The 23494-nt window shown below is 32.1% G+C and overlaps 1 protein-coding gene and 1 long non-coding RNA gene across 3 annotated transcripts; one reads left to right on the forward strand and one right to left on the reverse strand.

Moving 5' to 3' along the window:
- Window positions 1-439: 439 nt before the first annotated feature.
- Window positions 440-5220, forward strand: LOC110627313. The gene is made up of 2 exons (XR_002489870.2): window positions 440-781; window positions 4795-5220. It is a non-coding gene; the product is annotated as an uncharacterized LOC110627313 (long non-coding RNA).
- Window positions 5221-13989: 8769 nt separating this feature from the next.
- LOC110628919 (floral homeotic protein APETALA 2) lies at window positions 13990-17389 on the reverse strand. 2 transcript variants are annotated; one of them, XM_021775753.2, is made up of 10 exons: window positions 16336-17389; window positions 16180-16205; window positions 16008-16038; window positions 15834-15921; window positions 15481-15626; window positions 15356-15400; window positions 15165-15256; window positions 14920-15080; window positions 14647-14829; window positions 13990-14559 (listed from the first exon to the last, which is right to left on the reverse strand). In XM_021775753.2, exons 1-10 carry the CDS (start codon window positions 16857-16859, stop codon window positions 14332-14334), a joined length of 1524 nt encoding a protein of 507 aa, XP_021631445.1. In that variant the 5' UTR covers window positions 16860-17389; the 3' UTR covers window positions 13990-14331. The 2 variants fall into 2 exon arrangements, with proteins under 2 accessions (XP_021631445.1, XP_021631444.1); XM_021775752.2 differs by having other exon boundaries at window positions 14920-15089; window positions 16336-17384.
- Window positions 17390-23494: the final 6105 nt, after the last annotated feature.

The following is a 23494-nucleotide window of genomic DNA, read 5'->3' on the forward strand; positions in this document are numbered from 1 at the left end:
TTTAATATTTAAGAGAAAATTATATATAAATTATATAAATAATTTAATTTATAAAAATAATTAATATATATATATAGACAAAATAAATTAAATTTTTATTGGGTTGAATTTCAAATAGCTCATAAATAATTTTTTTTATAATATCTTTATTTATTAATTTCTACTATATATATTATTTAATAATTAACAAAATTAAAATTTGAATTCTTTAAATATAATTATATAATTTTAATAATATAATTTATAAAATTATATTAAATTATATAATAAAAAGTATCATTAAAATTATTAAATATATGTACGTATATATATAATTAATTTTTTAATATGATTTTGATATGATTTTTAATAAAAAATTAAAATTAAAATTAAAAGTTAAATAAATTTAATTTAATTTTTATAATATTGATCGAGTTGGGACTCAAAAACCGCGCACCGCCTAAATATAGATAACATGCTAAAATTAGTATCCATGCCTGAAATTCACCTTCTCGCATTTTGGGTTTTGTGATAGCAAATATTGGAAAGTTAAGATCCATGGGCTCTCTCACTGAGGAAGCCACTGGTCCAAGACGGCAGAAGCCGCCCGTGTTCACCATATGCGGGTTCGGGATAGCATTCACCGTCAGGCAGGCACAATGCTGCGCCGTCTACGAGATCTTCTTTCCTTCCCTCGCTCTCATGGCCGAGCTAGATAACCCTCAGAATCCTCCAGTTGCACTAGGTATTCAAAAACTCTAAAATGGTAAAGAACCAAAGGAAACCCAAGAAGAACTACCAAGTATGTCTCTCTAATAAATTACTTTTCTCTTTACTCTTGTTCTCAAATCATTTTGTTTTGTTGTTCTATTGTAACTATTTGTTTATGTTTCTGTTCGTGAAATCAAACTTTAAGTTCAAGCACCTGTTGATCAAAGTAGCTCTGTGAAGCCGCTCCATGTTCTTTTAAGGCTCTATGTTGTGTAATTTATTGTGGATTTTTTTTTCAAGTTTCTTATTAGAGGTTAATGAAAAATGATGTACCCAATAGAGACACTTATTAGTAGTGTGGATTAGGGTTCGAGACATGATCCAAATGTGCCTGGTGTGTTATTTGTCATTTTGCTGAGACCATTTTGTGTTGCCTATGGTTGAAGATAATGAAGTAGGTGAGACAATGAAAGAAACAATTTTATTTGGGACTGAAGTAATGCAGTAGTTGAGATATTTAAAGATGCTAGCTAATTTGTGTTTCTAGATACATATATAATTGTCTACCTACTTGGACTAAGGTTTGAGCGGATTCATGGGATGGGAATGGCTATCTTGATAGTGAGGTCTTGAAGCAAACGTATGCATAAATAAACACACATGCCCACATTCTTTACAAGTTAAAATGCCAGTCAAGGGCAAGAAGTCTTGCAAGGCACAACCCAAGTGGAAAGAAAAAACTCATTTGCAGAACCTGCTACCAACAAAATGACATTAAAAACGTAAATAAAAAGTCCATTATGTGGAAAACAAGGGATGGACTTAAGGGGGGTTCGAACGGTTTGAAATTATTGAATGCATTTGATGCACATGAGCATGTGGGGTTCACTTGAAATTGTGGAAACCGGGTTCCATATGAAAGTGATAAACTGTGTGCTTATTTGTAATGCACTTGGTATAATGAATGATATCTCTTGAATGCTCATGCAACCACACAAGTTATTTTATTTCAAATTAAAGTATTTAGGTACACTAAATATTCTGAAGTGTCATGGAAATAGAGAGGAAAATTATATCTCCTTTAGAATATTAAACTATGGACTGTTTCACTCATTAGCTTCCTGTCCTCTAATTTTAATTTTAAGTTTATAACTTACATTTGCTTTCAGTTTTCTTTTTCTCTGAAGGCTCTCCTCTTTTACAGCAATAATTTTAGAAATTTGTTTGTGTTTTCTGATATTTTAAAAGAAAGAAGGAAAATCTGCTCAGTTGTTGTAAGCAGTTTTATGGTTTTCTAAGTGAATGACACACATGTGCAAGTGCAACCATAAGTTTTGATAGGCAGAAACTTTATATTCCTTGCAATGTAAATTGTACAATCTTTGCTACTCAATTAGCGTGTGTGTCTGCACTGAATGCTTTACCATTCTGTCTGCAGACTATACACATACTATGCACAGTTGGAATACATCAGCTACATTATGCATTAGCACCACTAATTAGACACTTGATTGGAAATATACTCCACCTATTAGAGCTTGTTCTTAACATGGTGATGGCATGTTAGTTGGACACCTGGCATTTAACATGTTGTTCATTACCCTTGAGGAAAGGAGAATAATGCTGCTAACATAGTTGTATGTGCACATTATAGTGATATTTTTTTGGTGATAATGGGCCAGGAAATCTTGGTTGAATGATAGCAGAAATTCTGTGTCACTAAAGGAGGCTGATTTGGTCAAGCAGCTGAGTTGAGAAACAAGTACTTAACAGCTATTTTAGGAGGGATGAGAATTATGATCTGTATGAGTGATATGTTTTAGATGTTATTGTCATTTACATGTGCTTGCACAAATTTAAGATGACGTGTAACAGATTTCTTCAATGACATCTTGACGACACCAGGGATACTTAGGTGGGGGTTTAATCAGGGCATCAGAGGGTGCTGTAAGCCCAGTGAGAAAGGATTGGAGGCATTTGCATGAGCTATTGAGCTGCTAATTTGACCCTCGACTAGATGTGATTAAGTTAAATTAATTTATCTACCTCAGGAAGTTTGCACACTGCTCCAGATGGTTTCTCTTAGCCAATTCTTAAACAAAAGTTGCTTTACATGGAGGATACAAGAAGACTCTCGTGGGGGGTATTGTAATGTATTCTAGAAAGAATAAGAAAATGATTGTTTGGAAGAGCAGAGTGGAGGGAAAAGTTGTTGAGTCCTAGAGGGAAGGCACAGGTAGTGTTGTTTGTTAGAGGAGTTATTTAGCAGTATAACTAACTTCAGTATAAATACCAACTGGACATACTCACCAGCTATGATGAATGATAAATACAAGACTCCTCCCCTCTGCAAGTCTATTCCTCTCTCTCATCTAACTCTATTCTCTTCTCTTCTCATCTCTACTTCTCATTCTTTTCTCCTCTCACCTTTGTCTTCTCTTACTTGATAGCTACTGGTTTCTCCTTGAGAATTGTGACAATACCCTTCAATCTCTAAAATGTCTCTCTTTCCCTCTCCCTCACCTGTCTCATTCTCGTTGCCAGCCCTTATCATTCTCGTTCCACTAATTCGTTGCACTCTCCTACTGGATTTGTTCAGTTATCTCTATCCTATAATGGAGTTTCACCAGGTGTTATGGAAATTCCTACCATGCCTATTACATCTACATGGGATGTAAAAATACAAGAATCACTCCCTTGTGAATTTGATAAGATTGAATTCCTCAATCCAAAAATTGTGAATGAAAACCAGATGATATCTCAACGAATTTTGGGATCTCATGTACCAGTGTGGATTTTGAAACGTTTGAGAGTTTGGACAAGAGTAATGTTGAATATCATGTTAGTTCAGACATGAGTGTCCATGCCATGGAAAGTTTCTTGACTGCTACCATGGATTCCATTAAAGTTCCAAAGCCTGATTCTACTCCTAGTATTGTGTCAACAAATGGGGTTTCTTCTCCTTCTATTGCTGCAAGCTCTGATACAGTTCAGGATAAGCTATGCTAACGTGTCTTAATGTTTGCGATAACTTTTCCGACCACATGGTTATTGATTTCTGTGAAGCTACGTGAGGCAATGTGAGGAAAATAATTATAATTGTGGGGTTATTATGCCAAAGCACAAGAGCAATAGAGATATTGATAGGTGTGAGAAAGACTATCGAGACCGTGCCAAGGCTCCAATCTCTACAACAGAAACCTTAATGGTCTTACATGCGATTCTTGGGGGGTTGCATTGAAATCTTAGTTTTGCTGATGTTGCTAAAAGAATTGAATGTCTACATCATTTTTGCAATCCTCTTGTGATTTACGGTGATATTAAACCCAATAATATAATGCAACGGTTGGTGATTTTGAGCTTGCAAGGTTGAAGGCAGAGGAGAGCATTGTGGGGGGGAATTGTCTCGTTCCTCTGGAACATGATTGAAAAGTTGAGAGGGAGATTTTAGGAGTGGTATTTTTTTTATATAGTTCAGGGTATTTTGTAGTAGGAGGAGGCTTTTGTACTTAACTAAAAAGTTTATCTTAATCTAAATAGTAATAATGATTAATAATAATCAGAAAGTTTATCGCACTTTTAATGATAGTCAAAATTGATAATAACTAGAAAGTTTATCTTAATCTAAACAGTAATAAAGATTGATAATAATTAGAAAGTTTATCTATTATCCATATCACCATATATAATGTTTCATCTTTTTACTTACATTACTCGTTGGATTTGAATGGGTGGAAGTTGCTATTCCTGGTGAATCAAAGTTTGAGCAGTGTCAAATTCTGCAGTTTCATAATTTTTTTCTTCCTGAACATGAAACTTTGAGATTTAAAAAAAAAAAAAAAAAGGAAATGAATTGAATACACCATGTATTAAAATCTGATGGGAAAAAGTTTGCTCTTGTGAGTTGTGACACGCCATTAAGTAAGCATTCAGGTTCAGGGATCTCTCTAATGTTGGCATATTTGCACTTTACCAAGCGTTGCTGTTTTTGCAATTTACTATGTTATTTATTTCATATAAAAGTGCAAATGAGCTGAATCTGTCTTAAAAGATTTAACTCTTATTTGTGCTTACTTTTTATGAATTTACTTTTTCATTTGGTAGATCCCCAGAACTTCTTGGAATAAGCAAGTCAGGGAGGATTTCTGCTATCAGCCTTGAAGTAAATGCCAACTTCTTTGCGTTCGGTTTACCCATCTCTGTAATCCCCAAAGCTAAACATCCCTAATGAGGAAGGGGAAAAAAGGGAGGGGGTTGCTGCTTGCCCCCGTGAGACTTTTACATAGAAAAGGTGCTTAAGGACGGCTGCTTTATTTCATATAGATGCATTGTTTTTGTCAAAACTGATCTGTGGTGTAAGAAAGGCAACAAAGGAAGGAAATGTACATTACAGATTTTGTTCATTTGAACTTCTGGAGCCATTGATCAAATTTCATGGTACGAACTGGAAAAGAGAATTTCCAGGCCAAGTGTGGATGCTTTCTTGAGTGTGCTATCCACATTAATCTAAGCTATATGACAAATCTTTTATCAAAATGAGGATGAGTGAATATAAGAAGAGCATTTTTAGTGTTCATTAAAATTTCCCAGGTGTTTCTTTGGGAAATTTGCTGTGAAATTTGTTCCAGTTTTTTATGCACAAGAGAGATGATAAAACTCTGGGTTTGGATCCATCTTTTATGCGCAAGTTGGATAACGGAGATGTGGATTTTAGATCTTTAGGTTCAGGAAAATCCAATAAGACAATCCATGGAGAACTGAAACTTTGAAAATGGGCTCTTGGAAAGAAATTATTGCTAGTTATCATTTCTTCTGTTAAAACTATAATTAAACTGAAGCATGTGGCTTGAACATTGGAATTGCTTTGCCACCCATTTATAGACCCTTTGATTCTTCAAATTGTAGATACAGTGAAAATGTCTAAACATGTTGAAAGCCTACTTGAATTGGTCCTAATGACCTGGGGCCTCAAGATTAGGCTGGAAAATCATTTTGCTTTTGGGTTCAGTGGATCCCTAACATTCTCCATTCTTAAGTCCGACAAGAGCCGAACACAAGCTAATAATGGCATGCAAAAGAAAAGGAAACCAAGTGATACTGTTAAAATTTGCTCTATTATAGTTGAAGCAAACAGACACAGTTTCTAACCACTGAACCCATTTCATGGGTCATGCAAATGTTACAAAAAAAGAGGAACAAGCTTGAGAGAAAGCATCAAAATCCCCATAACTAATAGAGCATGAAGATTGAATGCTAGTTAAAGACCCTATTGCTTTTGCTTAGCTTAACCTCAAAGCTAAAACATATGCTAAAATTAGAAAGTGAGGTTGCGTCAAGAACCAAGCTTTTGTTCCAATAAGGCAAAAGAGTAGACCCCAAAAGTCCATGGCAAGCAACAAAAAAGCCCAAGTCAATTAAAGGACTTGAATTGGTAAAAACCATTGAATACGTTTGATTTGAACCCATTTACTTAAAATAGAAAAGTAGGTGGTGGCTTCTTTGGGCTTGATGGGTGCTTGCCACGATTATTTTGCATGATAAGACTCTTTAACTTTTCTTTTTTGCAATTGGGTATTATTATATGGGAAAAAATTTAAAGTAAACACATCCTTCCCAAATGAGGAAACTACGTAGGCCCCTTCTCTCTCTTCTTGTCACAAAGGGAAGTTTTCTTTTTCCCACATAGGACTAAGCAATTTTGACAACCACCATGATAAATAGTCATTAGTTGTTGAGTGACATAACCTCCCTTTCCTTTAATTTTCCTTTTTTCTTCTTCTTGTTTTCTAGAAAACACCTAGGCAACGTGGGTAATTATCCTCCTTTTTTAACACTATCTATTATTTTAAACCCACTAAATGTACTGATCAAACCCATGAGAAAATGTAAAAGGGCTTTTATTTAATTTTTAAAAAAAATATTACATATCTTTAATTTAAACTCGACACTATTATTTAAATGAGAAAGTATTCAAATTCTATTAATTCAATTAATCTGAATTCACGTTAACATTATCTCTTAAATTTTAAAAAAATTATATATCTTTAAATCATTAGTTAAAGAAAAAAAAAATTCATTCCCTTTCATTTCATTTGTAAAAATTTATTTTTAAATAAATTAAATATTAACAAATTTCAGCAGTTTACTTTAATAAAAAATATTCTATTAATTTGAAATCTCGAGTTTGAATTCTTCATATAAAATATTTTTAAAATTTAAAAAATTACTTTATTTCGTTAATAAAATATAAATTAATTAATTAATAGAGTAATTTTTACCTAACTTAATGAATAATAAATTAAAAATGTAAAATGTAGGTATTATTTGTTGAGTATACATAAACCGATTTTAAACACGTATTTTTCATATATGGTATGCTTTCATTATCCGAAATAAACATTAACAAGAATAAAATACAATGTGAAACCTATAATACTAGCATCCAAGAAATATTAATTAATTTCTTGAGATAGAAAAAACTTTTTTTTCAATTATTTCTCTCATACTAAAATAGATATAATGTTAAATTCAAAAGTAACACAAAATTTATTTATAGAAAGCTTATATGCTTGATGAGTACGAAATGTCACCCATAGATAGAAGATTTTTCAACTTTAAAATATATATACAATAATATTCTAAATTAGAAAATAGATATTTAATTGTTGTATTAGCAAATATGTTTAGAATAAAAATAACCCTTTTTTAGAATAAAAGATAAATAGATATTTAATACAAATGAAGGGAGAAATCCAAAAAAAATTGCTAATTAATTGCTTGACATCCACAATATTTTATTAATATAAATATTCCTCTCACACCCAATTGGGAGGTTAAGCCCAAATCAGGACCAATTACTAATGTGCTAAAGAAAACAAGTATAAATTCTGCAAGAAAATATTTATTTATTTTTTATTAATTTAAAAATTGTAACAGAATTTATCCAATAAATATAAATATTATAAAAATTTTAATTTTATAAAACTTCATAACATAAAATTTTATTATTTAAAAAAATAAAATTATTGGAGAAATATCAAAGTATTTCACTATTATTATGTCAAATTTATAGACAAATAAAATAAATATAAATACTAAATAAATTGTAAGACGTAATAGCATGATATTAAAGATAAAAAAAAAATTAAAATTCACATATATTAATTATAGTATATTCAAAAAAATTAAAAATTTGATTTTGACATTTTAGTTATGAAAATAATAAAACACCTTTTTTGTATTTTTTTAAGATTTTTTTTTATTTATTTAATTTTTCTTAAGGAGTGGCCATGAACAGATAATGAATGTAATCCACTAGATAAAACTTTCCAAAATAATAATGAATGCCACCTAAAAGGGGACGAATGGCTGCAGATGATTGGCTTGTCTTGCCCACTTTTGATACCTAATCTTCCTTTTATTTTCTCTCTTTCCAAACTTGGAAAGTCTTCTTTTCTTCACTATTTAAATTATTCAAATCATTTATCTTCTGCCTCCTCCTCCTATTATAAAAATACTTATTTTTATGAGTTGTTAATTAAAATTTAAAAATAATTTTTTATGATTTTTTTATAAATATTATATATATATATTTTTATTTTTGTGTTATTAATTAAAATTTAAAAATAATTTTTTATGATTTTTTAATAAATATTTTATATATTTTTTTTATTTTTATGAGTTATTAATTAAAATTTAAAAATAATTATATATATATTATATATTACTAGAGATAATGGTATTCGGTTTAAATTAAAAAAATTAATAGAATCGAATTAATTAAAAATTTAGTTCAGTTCTTTATTCAATTCGATTCGATTCAATTAGATTTTATTTTAATAAAAAATTAAAAAAATTAAATTGAATTGATTAGTAATAATAATATATTATTTTTAATGATATAGAGAAATGAAATCATATTAAAATTTAAATATTTTAATTAAATTTTAAAATATTAAAAATCAAGCGTAAAAATTAAAAAAATAATTAAAAATTAAAATTAATCAAATCGAATCAGATCGGTTCGGTTCAATTTATGATTAAAATCAGTTCGATTTGATTTTTATAAATACTAAAATTTTAATTTTTAGTTTATTCGATTCAATTTGATTTTAAACCAAACCGAATTCCTATATATTATATAAAAAAAAACAGAATTTTTCAAAACCTAAAATACAACATATGCATATAAAGTTTGAAGATGGATTTCAATGTTTAAGTAAATAAAAAAATAAAAAAAATAAAATTTTTATTTTTAAAACCTTTCAAATTTGTTAGATACACTTATATAAGTGTAAAAAATAAAAATAAAATATAATTTTATAAATATATTTTAAAAAAAAATACTTTCCACGCTTAAAGAATTTTATGAATATAAATTCAAATTAAGTAGATTAATGCAAGTCCATTGTTAAAGGCAGAGAATTAGGTGGTTTGGTGGCCATAGATATTGTTAAGCCTGCAGTGGACCACAAACCCACCCTTCCATTTCTAGATGCTGCTTTTCACATGCATTCATTTATTCTCCACCGCTGTTTCATCACCCTTTGATTTGATTTCAAAATTCATAAACTTTATATGAACCGGAATCATATTTGAATCAAACCAAAATATTAGTGATTTGATTTATTTCATGAGAAATAGCTTGTTAAATTTTTTTTTTTAAGAAAATAACTTATTTTCTGAGATATATATATAATATCTTTCACAAGCTTGGGCATGAAATAGCTATGCCCATATATTTTTTGTCTCCCAACGAAAAGGAACCAAACAAATTAAGGAAAATGAAAAGAACAAAAAAAACATTTGATTTCTAATACTGTTTGGAAAATGAAATGATTTCATTGTACCGAAATGAAAAATTACAAAATAGGACAGATTGAGTTATTGAATTGTCTCATAATAATGAGATGATCATATTCCCATTTGGTGTTTAGATTGTACACTAATAAATGTCACGTGACCAAAACACGAATTCACTTTGCAATTGCAATTTTCGTCCTTCCTTTGCCTTTTCAATTAATTAAGAGATAATTTTTATTTATTTATTTTAAAAATAAAAATTGAGAGAATAAAATTTAAAATTTTTTAAATTTATTTAAATTCACCCACTATCAGATTTAATTTATAAATATTTTAAATTTAACTATATTTTTTTAATTTAAAATTCTATACGATGCAAATATTTTCAGAACTAAAAAAAATAAGGATAAATTTTAAAAAGAAAAAAAAATTAAAAAAGTTGAGTCTTAAATTTATTGTCTTTCTTAATCAACTGAATACACGTATCATGATGCTACGTACGTAAATGTAAGAAATAAATACAATTGAAGTTGTTAGTTTTGAGACAAGTGAATTATAAAAGTTTTGAATACTTACTTTGTTTGTACTAGATCCTCTTTTAGCGTCTAGGGATTGCATTGATTCGGACAGATTAAAGTCCAGTTGTTGTTGAATTTAAATATCAAGAGTTGTTTTAGCGAAATGTTTTTTTTTTTATTTATAAAGTTTTGATTCAAAATTTTATTTTATTTTCTTAAAATAAAAATCAAAAATAAAAAAATAAAATTTAAAATCTTTTAAATTTATTCAGATATATTTATTATCAACTTAAATCTATAAATATAATTTAAAAAATAACTCGTTACATTAAATTTCACGCATTATCTACAAAATTTTGATTAATTTAATGCTCACAAATTATATAAAAATTATTTTTTAATTTATATAATATAAAAAATTTATTAATTCATCTATTAAATTTAAAAAATATGTTAAATCGTTTATAACATTTAAAATGTTATTAATCAATTTTTTTAATTTTAGTCGTCAGATATTTTATTATTTAATTTTTATAATTTTAAAAAAATTATTAATTAATATATCATATTTAAAAAATTAAAAATATTTTAAAATTTAATATATTTTTTAAAATTGATAGTGAATTAATAAATTTTTTAATAATATATTAAGTAATAATTTCTCTAAATAAAATTCTTCAATCAATTCAAAAACCTTTAAGTACTAAAATTGGTTGGAACCATTCCTGCCTAGTTCAATAAATTTTTATTTTAAATTATCGATTTTGATCCGAGCGTTAGCGAGCCAGGTGTAGCATTGAGTTATCAATTTTGCAATAAAACCCTTTAGGTTCAATTAATTGCAGCCGTGCAAAAGCAGGTTAAAATTAATAAAAAAATATATATATATAAATCCAAAAAGATTACCAAAAAAGGAAAGTGAAGAGAGAGAAAGCAAGAGTGTGGTCGGTCAGAAAGAGTTAATGTGAGAAAGAAACAGCAAATTGGAAATGGGCGAACACCTTCTCTTCCCCAATAACTACTTTGCTTCACTCAATCATGAAAGCGATCTAACACTTTTATTTTAATTCTCCATTTTTATATTTTTTTATTTCCCATTTTTTCTTAATTTTTATTTTTATATACCTTTTTTGAAATATACTTTCTAATTATTTTTATATATTAATAATAGCAAAATTTTAAAATTATATATAAATATACACAAATAGAAATAGATTCATTTTCTTTTAGTCTTTTCTTCGAGAGAAGAAAAAAAAACTTTTCCATTTTAGGAAACTCTACTCTTTCAGGAAAAAAAGAAAAAGTAAAAAAATTAACTAATAGGAAGTGAATTTCCTAAACGGTTTATTATTTAAAAATTAGCTTTAGAAAACGTGAGTTAATTTTTTTTTTAGTTCAGTCGTGAAAATGCTAATGGAGCAAATGATTTTTCAAGTTTGATGAGACAAAAAAAATAAAAATAGCTAAATTGGTATTTTTTAAATTAGTCAAATAATTTTGAAAATTCATTTTGAATGACTTTTTTAAAAGTAAAATCTTACCATTATTTTTAAAAATTTAATCAAAATAATATTTTTAAAAGTATTTAATTATTTTATATATACTATTATTTTGGATTAAACTGTTATTCATGACTATTACTATAAAATAAAATTTATCAAATGAATAAAAAATATGAAATATATATTTAATAATTAAATTATTTAATTTTAAAATTTAATTAAAATTATACTCAAATATAAATATCAGATCAATTTATCTAAAATTTAAATATTTAAATTAAAAAAAATAATATTAAAATGTAAATATACGGAAATATTAAGTATTTTCATATGAATTTATCTTTTTATTTTCATTCTTTTAAAACTTGAACATAATACATATAATGAATAGAAAGTTATTTTTTTAATAAATTAAATCCAGCTGGTAATAATGTAATAATTTTAATTTTCCAACTCCTTATTGATTATTCTTCTTACATATTTCCATTGCTATTTTTCTGCATTTTCCCACCGCTTGTCTTTTGTTTTTATATTTTTCCATTCTGCTCATATTTGTTTTCACTTTTTCTTTTTCAGCGTCAAATCAAATGCCCAAATATAATTTTTTTACAAAACAAAACAAAAAGTAAGATAAGACAGAGAAGACAGATATAAATGTCTCCACAGCAAAATTGGTTGATATGCACCCTATGCAAGTGGCAGTTGCAGAAAATTTTTTGATAATTTATTTTTAAAATAATTTGTTTTTATTTTAATATTTATAATTTAATTTCATTAAATTAATATTTTATTTTTATTTTTATTTAATTTCAATGTTTGATGAAATAAATAAAAAAATAAAAAAGAAAAGAAAAAGAAAGAGAGAGATTGGAGTGAGTGTAGGATTAGGAAGGTGTGGCAGTGTGTTCGTAGATCCGATGCAAAAGAAAAGATCTAAGGAGAGAGTCTTTAAATTGCAACTGCACACTCTCTTTTTATTCTGTTCCCTTCATTTCTGGATCTCTTTCCCCTTCCGGATTCATTTTTACCTCTCTACTTTTTCTTTCTTTTCTTTTTTTTTTTTTCATTAATTTCGCTTTTTTTTTTCTCTCGCAAAATTTGAAAGTCCAAGCGGTAAAATTCCAACTACGACATCATAGCCTTTTACAATTTTTTAATATATTTTTAAAATAAAAATATTAATCAGTAAATTTTTTAAAATATTAAAAATATTTTAATATATAATTAACATGCAAACTAAGCTTGTATTATCTAATTTAGGCGAATAAAAAAGAAAGGAAGGATTTTGATATTGATTTTGACTCGTTAAGGCCATGAAGCTTCGTATCGAGGAAATATTTTTTTAAAAAAATCAATGGAATTCACGTGGTAACAAGATGATAGACGTGTCAATTTATAGAAAAATACAAGACAATGAGAACCTACATTGTAAGATTAAATTAATATTTAAATACTAATGAATGTCCTAATTGTCATTAAATAAATATGTAATGACGACCAAGATGACGAAATTGATCTCTATTATTATATGAACCTTATTATAATAATAATAATAATTATTATTATTATCCTAATGACTTGGATATTAGTCCTAAATCATTGGACTAATCAAACTAGACATTTCTTTATTAGGACAGTTTTAAGTAATATTCAAAGCCTCGACCCCATTTCCTCGTACACTTCTCTCGCAGGTTGAAAGAAGAAAAACTCAAATACCCAATTGAGATGGAAGAAAATTATTAAAGAAAATGTAAAAAAGAACGTAAAATATTATATGGGTTTTTCTCTCAAAGGGGTAAAAGTTAAAACCCTAAAGATGCCAGATCAAGGGTTACCCTTTATAAAGTGATTTTTTTTTCCTCGTAAAAACTGACAAGGTAATTAAACCCCAAGTTGAGACCTTACCCATAACACTCTTTTGGTCTATGTATCTTTCTCCTATTATTACAATCCAAGCAACTGTGTTTGTCCTTGCTTTGTGTTAATATGACAGGTCCCCCTCGTAATAATGCCATGTCTGACTGCTTTTTGCTCAAGAGAACTGATTCAAAGGACACTAAAGATAGTGACCATTCATCACCATCTGGTTATATTTCCAAGAAACCCAATTCCCATTTTATATAACCCTGAAATTTTCTTTCTTTTTTACTCTGTTGATGGGTTATTTTTCTTTTCTCTCTCTTTCTTTTCTTGCTTTTTAAAGTTTTTGTTCCATATTGTGTCACTCTTTGTTTTGCATATATAGCATTACTCGATTAGGGAACTAAGGAATCACTCCCAAAGAGATAGTTCGCAACTTCAATGGCCTAGAGAAGTGAAAGAGATAAAAAGAAAAGCCAAAACTCATGAATCTAATATCATATCATCCTTGAGACAGCCTACAGCAAATTTAGTACGTTGTACTAAAACTGAGGTTAGCCAACTCAAGCCCTTTGATAATATGATAAAGTAACTAATCTCATAAAAATATTCCACAGTGCCGTAAAGCAATTTGCACATAATCTATTGTTCAAGATTCTTTTTTTGCCTTTTTGCACGAGAAAATTTCATAGCAGTTTTAGTCAGAAACGCAAAATGATTATTGACAAGTTCAAAGATTTCATCTCTTTGTTAGTTTTGCCTGGTGACCAACCCTTCCCAGAGAGATTTGTTTTTCTCTCCCTTTCTTTTCTTTTGTTTCTCTTTCTTGGTTCTCTGGGAAAGTTTGGAAGCTCTCTCTCTCTCTTTCATTGTTCTTTACACATGCTTAGAAGCAAAACATTGGTGAAGAAACAGTGTCATACGGAAGAAGATTTCAATGGCTACTTTGTAAATATGGGTTAAGAGGGTCTTAAGATTGAGTGGAACCCATTCTTCTGCAGCCAGTTTTGTGGAGTCCTAATTTGCTGTGGGAATCCTGATGATGCTGCAGCATTTGCAACCAACTGATGAGGAGGAGGAGGCCTCGATTGCCATTGTCGCTGTTGGTGGTGGTGGTGGTAATCACTTGGTGATAATGAAAGATCACTGCCAATTCGGCCTCCATTGCTGCTGCTTGGAAACTGCATCTGCAATGACACAAACAGGCACAACATAGTTGCTCAAGTTTCTTGTCAGTGTCAAAGAAATATTACTTATATATAATGGATACCCACTTGATAATTTGGTGAGAAACCATGAAACATCTGGTTTTCTCCAGGTCTCTTGAATTGTCCATATCTTTGTCCTTCATTTCCAGGAGATTGAATGTGAGTTTGGCTAAGAAGCTGCATTGTTTCAGTCTCGCAGTAGCCTTCTCTTCTATGGTCATCACTATCATCACTTCTAGACAAGTTTAGCTGGAAAAAAAACAAAATCAATGAAATTCATTAGCAAAACAAGATCCTATACAAAAACTTGCATTTACTTCCAAGCTAATATATATGTACCTTAGGCCTAATTCCTCGATTTCGCCAATCAGCTTCGAATGCCATTGGTGCTGATTGCTGATCCATTCCAGCATTTTGCCTATCATTACTAAACCCTACACTGTTTTGCTTCGAACCCGAATTGCCTAAACTCAAATCCAGATTGTGATCTGCAGCATTACCTGAAGATTCTGAACAACACAATGTACCAATCAATGCCTGCATGATTAATCCAAGATAAATCAGAACTATCCTCCAGAGCTTACCAGAAGAGTTGAGCTCATTTTCATAAATGCTCGGATCGAAATTGGTCACAGCTTCCTTGCCATTGCACTTGATAGCAGCCTTATCATAAGCCCTACATACAAAATATCAGAATAAATCAATCAATCAAGATCCAAACCAACCAACCCAAAACCAATTGATTTCTCATTGGTTTAAAAGAAAGCACACACACCTTGCAGCTTCAATCTCAGTATCAAACAATCCCAAATACACATACCTGTAAAAAAAAACAAAATTTCATGCACTGAAGAACTAAAAGGAATCAAATTGATGAAAGGAAAGGGAAACAAAGATTACTTTTTGCCTAAAAATTGACCCATTCGAGCTTCCCATCTTCCACACTTGTGTAAGGTTACGCCTCTATATTTAGAGCTTCCTCTCGGAAAACCAGTGCTTTGTCGGCGAAGTACATGAACAAATTCTTCTTTAGTAAGGTTGCTCATCTGTTCCCACACAAGAATCTTCCCTTCGTAAATCACATGCTTCTTTATTTTATTTTTATTTCTTTTTTTTTTAAATAAAATTCAACAGCATCATAAAGAAGAAAAAGCATATCAAAGAAACAACTGTACAAGATAAGGTAGCACTATTGAAGATAAGATAAAAACAAATAGAATACTCTCTCTCTCTGAGTGTTTCTTCTTCTTTACCTGTTTCAAGTCATCTTCATAATCTTCAATACTAAAATTTATATCTGCTTCCACTCCTCTAAACTTGATAGCTGCTCTATCATATGCACTGCAAAAGAGGAAAAGGGTTGAAATCTCAGGCTCTGCAACTAAAAATTTTGTTCATTAATTTGCTTTCAGGGAACAAAAGCTCACCGAGCAGCTGCATGTGCAGTGTCAAATCCACCTGTATTGGAATATCCAAGAAAAGAAGAACGCCAAGCCAATCACATATCAGATGTGTTTGAACAATTCATAACAAAGAAACCTTTTTTCCAGAAATAATAATACATATATACTTGTAATGAAGATCAAAATAGACTCCTACCTAGATAGACTTGTTTCCCACAATCCCTGCATCAAAGCACAAACAGTGAGAGGCCTAGCCTCGAGAAAACTAAGAATCACTAGAAGAAGGTGAGATTTTGAAAAAAGTATGGATTTATAGAAACGTGAGATAGTATACAGCGAAACCAACACTAACCATATATGAGATTCCCAGCGGCCGGTTCTCCGGTAATAGGTGACACCGCGATATTGAGAGCTTCTCGACCGTGGTCCTCGCCGGCTCTTCTTTAAAGGTTGTGAGACCTCAGCGGATTTCGGAGAAGCAAGTGACTCTGATTGACAGAACTTGACTCCAACCCAGTGAGCCCGAGGAAATCCAGCCCCAACTCCTCCGCCACCACCGGAAGTTGCCCCCATTTCTTGATCCTCAACCGGAAAGAACTGCCGGGTAACGAGTGGATCACTCTCCATGGAAGAGTTATCACGAGTGACAGAGAACCCGAATATCTTGCCGCTGCGCTTCTTGATTCTGCCTCTCTCACCGCTGCCATCTTCTTCGTCGGATCCATCCTCGATTACCACAGCAGAAGAGCTGGAATTGGACATAGATCCGACCCGTTTTCCCTTTTCATCTTCACCGTCTAAAGAGGTTTTCTGCGAAGAACAGCCCTCGGATTCATCATCCCTTGTCTGATCTGGGGAGTCATTCAAGTCCCACATTTTTTATCTTCAATGGAGAATGAAAGACGAAAACTTTGACGAGCTGAATAAGAGTTAATGCAAAAATTCTCGAGAACCCACTTAACATAGAAGTCTAGAATTAAGGCTGGTGGCCATGGCAGCTAAAGAAACTTGCTTTCTTTAGTTCCCTTGTGAATAAAATACATAATGATGGGGCATATAAAGAGACACAGACAAGAGGTTTTGGACTTCGAGTATTCAAAGGAGAGCTAAAACCTACGACTCTGTAAGAGAGAGAGAGAGAGAGAGAGAGTTTGCAAAAAGGGAGTAGGGGAGATGTTTCAAGATCTTGTATCCCTTAACTGCCCAATACAGCATAGACGAGGCCAGTTCGAGCTTATAGCTTAGCTGAAGCCACCCTCTCTCTATCTCTCTCCTTTGTCTTTGTGTTTCTCTCTCTAACAACTTGCTTCACTTTTTTTTTTTTTCCTTTTCAATAGCTCATGATTCGGAGTTGCATAATATCTCTCTCTCTTTCTAAAGAGATGACCTTTTTTTTATTAAAGAAATGTTTGTGTCAATGATAAATGTCGATATGCAGTCTATTTAGGCTTTAAACTGATCAAACGCAAATAGAAAATTCAGAGAAAGAAAATACAAAATCCAAACTTTACTGTTATCCTGTGGGTATATAATGTTGAATTTATCTCTTTTTTGTGATTGGTCCTTAGTGGGCTCAAACCAAAAACATGAGAGATATTGCCAAAATGCAAAAAATAAAGAAAGAAAGAAAGAAAAAGAACCGTCTCTTTCTTACTCAACTTTCCCACGTTAACCAAATCGAAAAGCATCCATCTTCTTTCTCTCTCTCTCTGTCTAATTCTTTCTTTCTCTCTCTACATTACCCACTAATGGAAATATACAGCGCAAGCTGGATAATTACTCAATTGCCTTAATTAGGTGTTAATGATCGTTGTTCACACACTCACGTCACAGCCCACTCAGCAGTCAGCCTCTGAATTTTCTTCTGTTTTTTACCATATGATGGACATGGGAGTGAAAATGAGGGGGATGGGAGGGTAAAATGGAAATAAGAAAAAGGATGGGGTGATTTGGGGAATTTACAGAAAAGCAAGGTGAGGGTTTGGCAATCAGAAAAGGAAATGAGAATAATGTTAGTAAAAGGAAAATGTTTCCAGAAAAGTCCAATCCAAGAGTACGGGAAGAGGGCCACATTTGCCTCTTTCGTTCTCTAAGCGCCCAATGCCCTTCCTTTGCTGCTGTACCTCGTATTTATGAACCCTTCACTCTCTTCGTTTAGCGCGTGATTCCACCTCTCTTATGCCCCCCGTCTCTTTTTCTGTTTCTTTTTTCCCGTTTTAGAATTTTAATATTTAATCTTTAAATTTTTACCATTTATTTTTGTAATTTACTTCCATTAATTTTTAAAATAAAATTTACCTTTAATGGTTGATGCAAAGGCAAAATTATCCAAAGCCTATATACATCTAGTTGCATATACGATAATTAATTCACAAATAAATTAAAATCATTTTAAGTTTTACATTTATTTAAATTTTATTGATAGGTGTTTGTTCGCTTAATATATAGAATAAATTTTCATATTCTAACTAATCACATTTTTTAAAATTATTTAATATTTAAAATTGTACTGGCCAATTTAAATTTATATTGAATCGATCGGCTAATTTCATCTCTTGATTGCACTTTTTTCGTGCTCAATTTTTTATTAATTATTAGATACAATAAGTTCATGTCATTCTATTGACTTTCATAAATACTTTCTTATATTTTATTTATTTTCTCTTTCTTCTAGCGATATCATTATTGAATCATGTATGTATAATTCCTTTCCTACCTACTCGAAACTCTTCACCTCAAAATCTTTACACCATAATCTAATAGTGGGTCTCTCTTCTTCTCAAATAGGATATGAAATTATTTGTTTAATCTCAATCAATTAAATTTTATTTTTACCTTCTATTTTTATTTTTATTTTAATTTTTTTGCACTCATAGATGGCTTTCTCATTAGGGTTTAGTTTTGTATATAAACACTTCAAAATCTCAATCCCAATATTGTTGTTGTGAATATTTTAGATTAGGCTGCCAACCTATTTTTTTTATGATCAATATAGATAGTGAACACTATAAGCTATATTGATGCAAAGTAGATTAAGTTGTTATTGAATGACTACACCTTTCAATATTTTTCTTTTTTTTCAGATTTAAATTATTTAATTTTTTATTTTCTACACCATGCTTTAAAGAAAGATAAATACACTTGTGTTAATAAATTTTACATTTGTTTTGAAGAATCGAGTTTTATTTTTGAGTTTTAGCTTTTGGAATCTTCAGTGCTCATCACTTCTTCTCCTCTGAATTTCTCCTTATTGCTGTGGTGGTGTTTCCTTCAAGAGGTAAGTTTGGTTTTTTCAAAACTCGTTGATTTTAGGCTAGATGTGAATTGTGTGTAGTTTGAGTTGCTGGAATGAGAATGCATGCAAGGATTTATGTCTTTAGGTTGAATAAAGTTCTGCATTACAGAAAAACTCAAATTCAGCCACCGAACCTGTCTATGAAGGCTGCCTTTTGGTCGCCTAACCTACCTTCGAAAGTTTGACCTTTGGCTCTATAAAGGGACTTTAAGCCGCCAAATCTACCACTAAAAGTCTCCTATCCAGCCATTTTCAGATCATTTTCTACATGTTCTTTTATATATTTTTAGGGGTTTCTTGGGGTAATGTCGAGTGTTGTAAAAGTTATGTTTGGTCCCTCATTTAAGTCCATCTATGTAGGATCGACTTAGGAGACCGTAGAGACTTGTAGTGAGATAACTATTTTAGAACTAGGCATGTGTCAACCAGAGGTGAGTAAAACTAAACTAAACTATTATTTTAAAGAAACAAGATGTTTTAAATATGCTCATTTATCACGAATGTCATGTGCATATGATTAGGTTGTTTTGCATTAGAATTCACAAATATGATGTATTGCATAACTTATTATTGTTGTGGATAGATGTTGGATTACCTAGTAGCCCTCGAGCATATTATGATATGATGTGACAAATACGAAAGTCCAAGTCGAGACCCATTCTATTATCCTGGGATTATGTAAAAGAAAGTCCAGGTCGTGACCCATTATACGTCTCTGATACTATAGATATGATATGCTATGTTTAAGAGGAAATCCTTAGGAGCACCCGTTATGGGCCAGACACTATTTAAATTTATAGAGGGTTACTGATGATAAGTCCATCTTGATGTGAATTGTTTATATTGTGATGCATTCATATGATCACACGTTTTATTAAATTGCTTTTTTTTTTTATGTTTCTGCTCACTAGGCTCTTATAGCTTATCCATTTCGTCTAATCCCAGGTTTGCAAGACTAGCGTTAGCTCAGGAGATCGGCAGTTTTGTATGGTATAGTTATGATATAGTAGTATAGCTATGGACATGTAATTCATATTGTGGATTAGAATTGTGCTTTGTCCGATTTGTTCATGGTTTTATTATGTAAAAGTTTTAAGTTTAAGCTTTGTTTGGACCAAACTGAGGCATGTAATAATGACCATACTGGAGCATTTGATGAGGACTCTAGCATGGGTTTTATGTTTTTAGTTATGTTGCATGCACATGTTGAGTTTTGGTTCATGAGATGAAAATATTTTTATATATTTTAAGATCATGTTTGGAATTATATCAGATGTAACAAGATGTATAGTAGGCTTTCTATAGGCTCCAGCAACCTGAAATCGGTCTGAACACTAGCGCTGGTAGTGTTTAGTTTTCAGATTGTTAGAGAGTGGTATCAGAGCCCTAGGTTTATATGAGCAGACCTAGAGTGTTGGGCTCATGAATGTTATAGAAGGCAAGCACAATTAGGAAAAGTCATGTCCACTAGGGATAGGATGTAGAGTCCTATCTTGATGTATTTATGATGATGTGTAATGCCATGACTATATGCATGTGCATTAATGGTATGATATGCATGTTATGTGTTCATGTGTATCTATATCAATTATATAATGCTAATGTTTATGTGTTTAATGTTATTTTCTGGAAGACATGATGCATGGGTCGCGTCAATCTGCACGATTGACCGGAGTTCCACCTGAAAATGAGGGTATGGATACCCTTTCCCCTGTTGCTCCATTAAGAGCATGGACAAGTTGAAGTAATAGGAGAGAAGCGTCATGGGACCCTAGAAGGTCTTATAGGAGAGAAGCGTCATGGGACCCTAGAAGGTCTTTTAATGTAAATAGAAAATGAATAGATCCGGGTAGGATTTCTGCAGATGTCAGGAAAGCAGTGGGCAATGATCATAGGAGAGATTGAAGCTTGGGTGTGAGCTTTGAAAGAGAAGGTGTGGGAGAGTCTAAAGGAGGAACAAGAGGCACTCAAGCCTCAGGATCTGTGTAACGACCCCAAAATGGACTGTCACCGGCGCTAAGATTCAGGTCGGCTTAAGGCCGCCAGAACCCGTAGCAAGCCTGCTATACTCTCTATGTACCTGTAAATCTCATACATGATCATACATTTTCTGTGAAAATAAAAACTCTTTTCTCTGTACCAAGGCTTCGGCGGCCGAACCTGGCTTTTCTGCCTTCGTTCATTTCACTCAAAAACTCATTTCCTTATGCTTTAAAACTATAAAATATATCATAACCTTGTAGAAAAACATAAATCTAACCCTTCTAGAGAATTCCGACATCCTGGACTCCACCGGAAAGTAGAACTCCGATGCCGGACTCCAGCCAGGTATTACATGCCTATCCACATCAGTACCAGCCTTACCCATAGGAACCCGGGTGTTCGACGAGAGGTTCATCGGATTACTCTAGCTACCACCCATACCCCTCATACATGCCCTATCCTCTCTACCACCCACCATATCCACCCTACCCTCCACCTTTCTTCCAGAATCTGGCAAACCCTAACCCAGCGAGTGCTGCACCACCACCTCCTCCTCCAATAGAACCAGTAATTCATGAAACCCAACCACCTAAACCTAATCCATTAGTAGGGAGCAAGGTAAAGATGACGGATTACCTAAAGTTGGATTCTCCTAAGTATAAAGAGGGTGATGACCTGTTTGAGTACACTAAAGCAGTGAAAATGATAGCTTATGAGTTAGGAGCCAACGATAATAAAGCCATTCAGATAGCAGGGTTCACTCTAAAGTGCAAAAAGGCCAAGGAGTAGTTCAAGAATTATATGAAACCGAAGCTGGATAGCTTATTTTGGGAACAGTTTGCAAATGAGTTTGTAGAATAGGCTTTTCCAGATAGTTCAATGGAGTTGAAAGTGATAGAGTTTGAGCAGTTAAGACAGACTGAGGAAATGAGTGTAGATGAATACATATATAAGTTTCTAGAGTTGCTCTAATATGTGGGTCAGGCTTATGAAACTGACCAGAAGAAGGCTAGGAGATATACCATGAGACTCCATTCTAGGTATTTCTCCATGATCTTAGCATTAGAGAGAAAGATTTTTCATACTATAGTGGATTTGGCTAAAAAGATGGAGGCTAATGCCATCATTCAAGGAACAATGAGGCAACAAGTGGCACAATCATAGGGTTCCAAGGCCTCAAATACTAAAAAGTTTGATCTCTCTTCTCTAAGTTCAGTCGTCTCAGGAAGCAGAAAATGAAATAAGTTTACTAGGAAGATTAAGAAGAACAAGTACTAAAGCAGGTTGAAGTCTGGTCTAGGAATGGGTAATAGTTCAAGTTCTGGTTCAGATAGCTTTGGATGTGTAAAATGTGAAAAGCCATACAAAGGGCTTTTTCGGTTTGAGACTACAGCTTTTTATAGATATGGATAAGTGAGACACGTGTCTCGTGAGTGTCCCAATGCAGCCAGGATGGCATAGTCCCAGCAGACGGCTTCTGGCAGTGTGGCTCAGCCAGCAGCTTTAGCCACATCTCAGGACAGAGGGCGAGGTAGAGGAATAGGGATGGCCTCTTCTTCAGCAGGTTCCCAAGGAGAAGGTCCTTTAGCACTAGCATGGGTCTTCACTATAACACAGTAGGAGGCCAACACATTAAACACAGTAGTGTCAGGTAAACTCACTATTGGGTATTTTGATGTGTATGCTCTTATGGACCCTGGTGCCTCTCACTCTTTTGTTTCTCTGAGGGCCATAGGGGGTTTGGGTTTGATAACTTCTAGGTTAGAGTATCCTCTTTAGGTCAGTGGGCCCAAGTGTGATCCGTCTATGATAGAATCAGTCTATCATTTTAGTCCAGTTATAGTTGAGGACAGGTGCCTTCCAACTGACCTTGTGGTTCTAGATTTGACCGATTTTGACGTCATTCTAGGGATGGATTGGCTCTCTACTCATGGTGCTACCTTGGACTGTAGACACAAGGTAGTTAGGTTCAGAGAATAAGATGGGTTAAATGCTGTCTTTCTAGGGGACAAGTCAGGTATGCCTAGAAGTTTGTTATCTGTCTTATAGGCTCATAGGTTGTTTAAGAGGGATTTTTAAGAGTTTCTTGCACATGTCTGAGAGTTTGACTGTCAGGTTAGGGAACTAACTTCAGTGCCCATGGTTAGGTAGTTTCTTGATATTTTTTCTGACGATCTGCCAAGTTTACCACCTGATAGGGAAATAGAGTTTGAAATTGAAGTGTTACTAAGAA

The sequence above is a fragment of the Manihot esculenta genome, chromosome 12, assembly GCF_001659605.2.
Source record: "Manihot esculenta cultivar AM560-2 chromosome 12, M.esculenta_v8, whole genome shotgun sequence".
Lineage (NCBI taxonomy): Eukaryota > Viridiplantae > Streptophyta > Magnoliopsida > Malpighiales > Euphorbiaceae > Manihot > Manihot esculenta.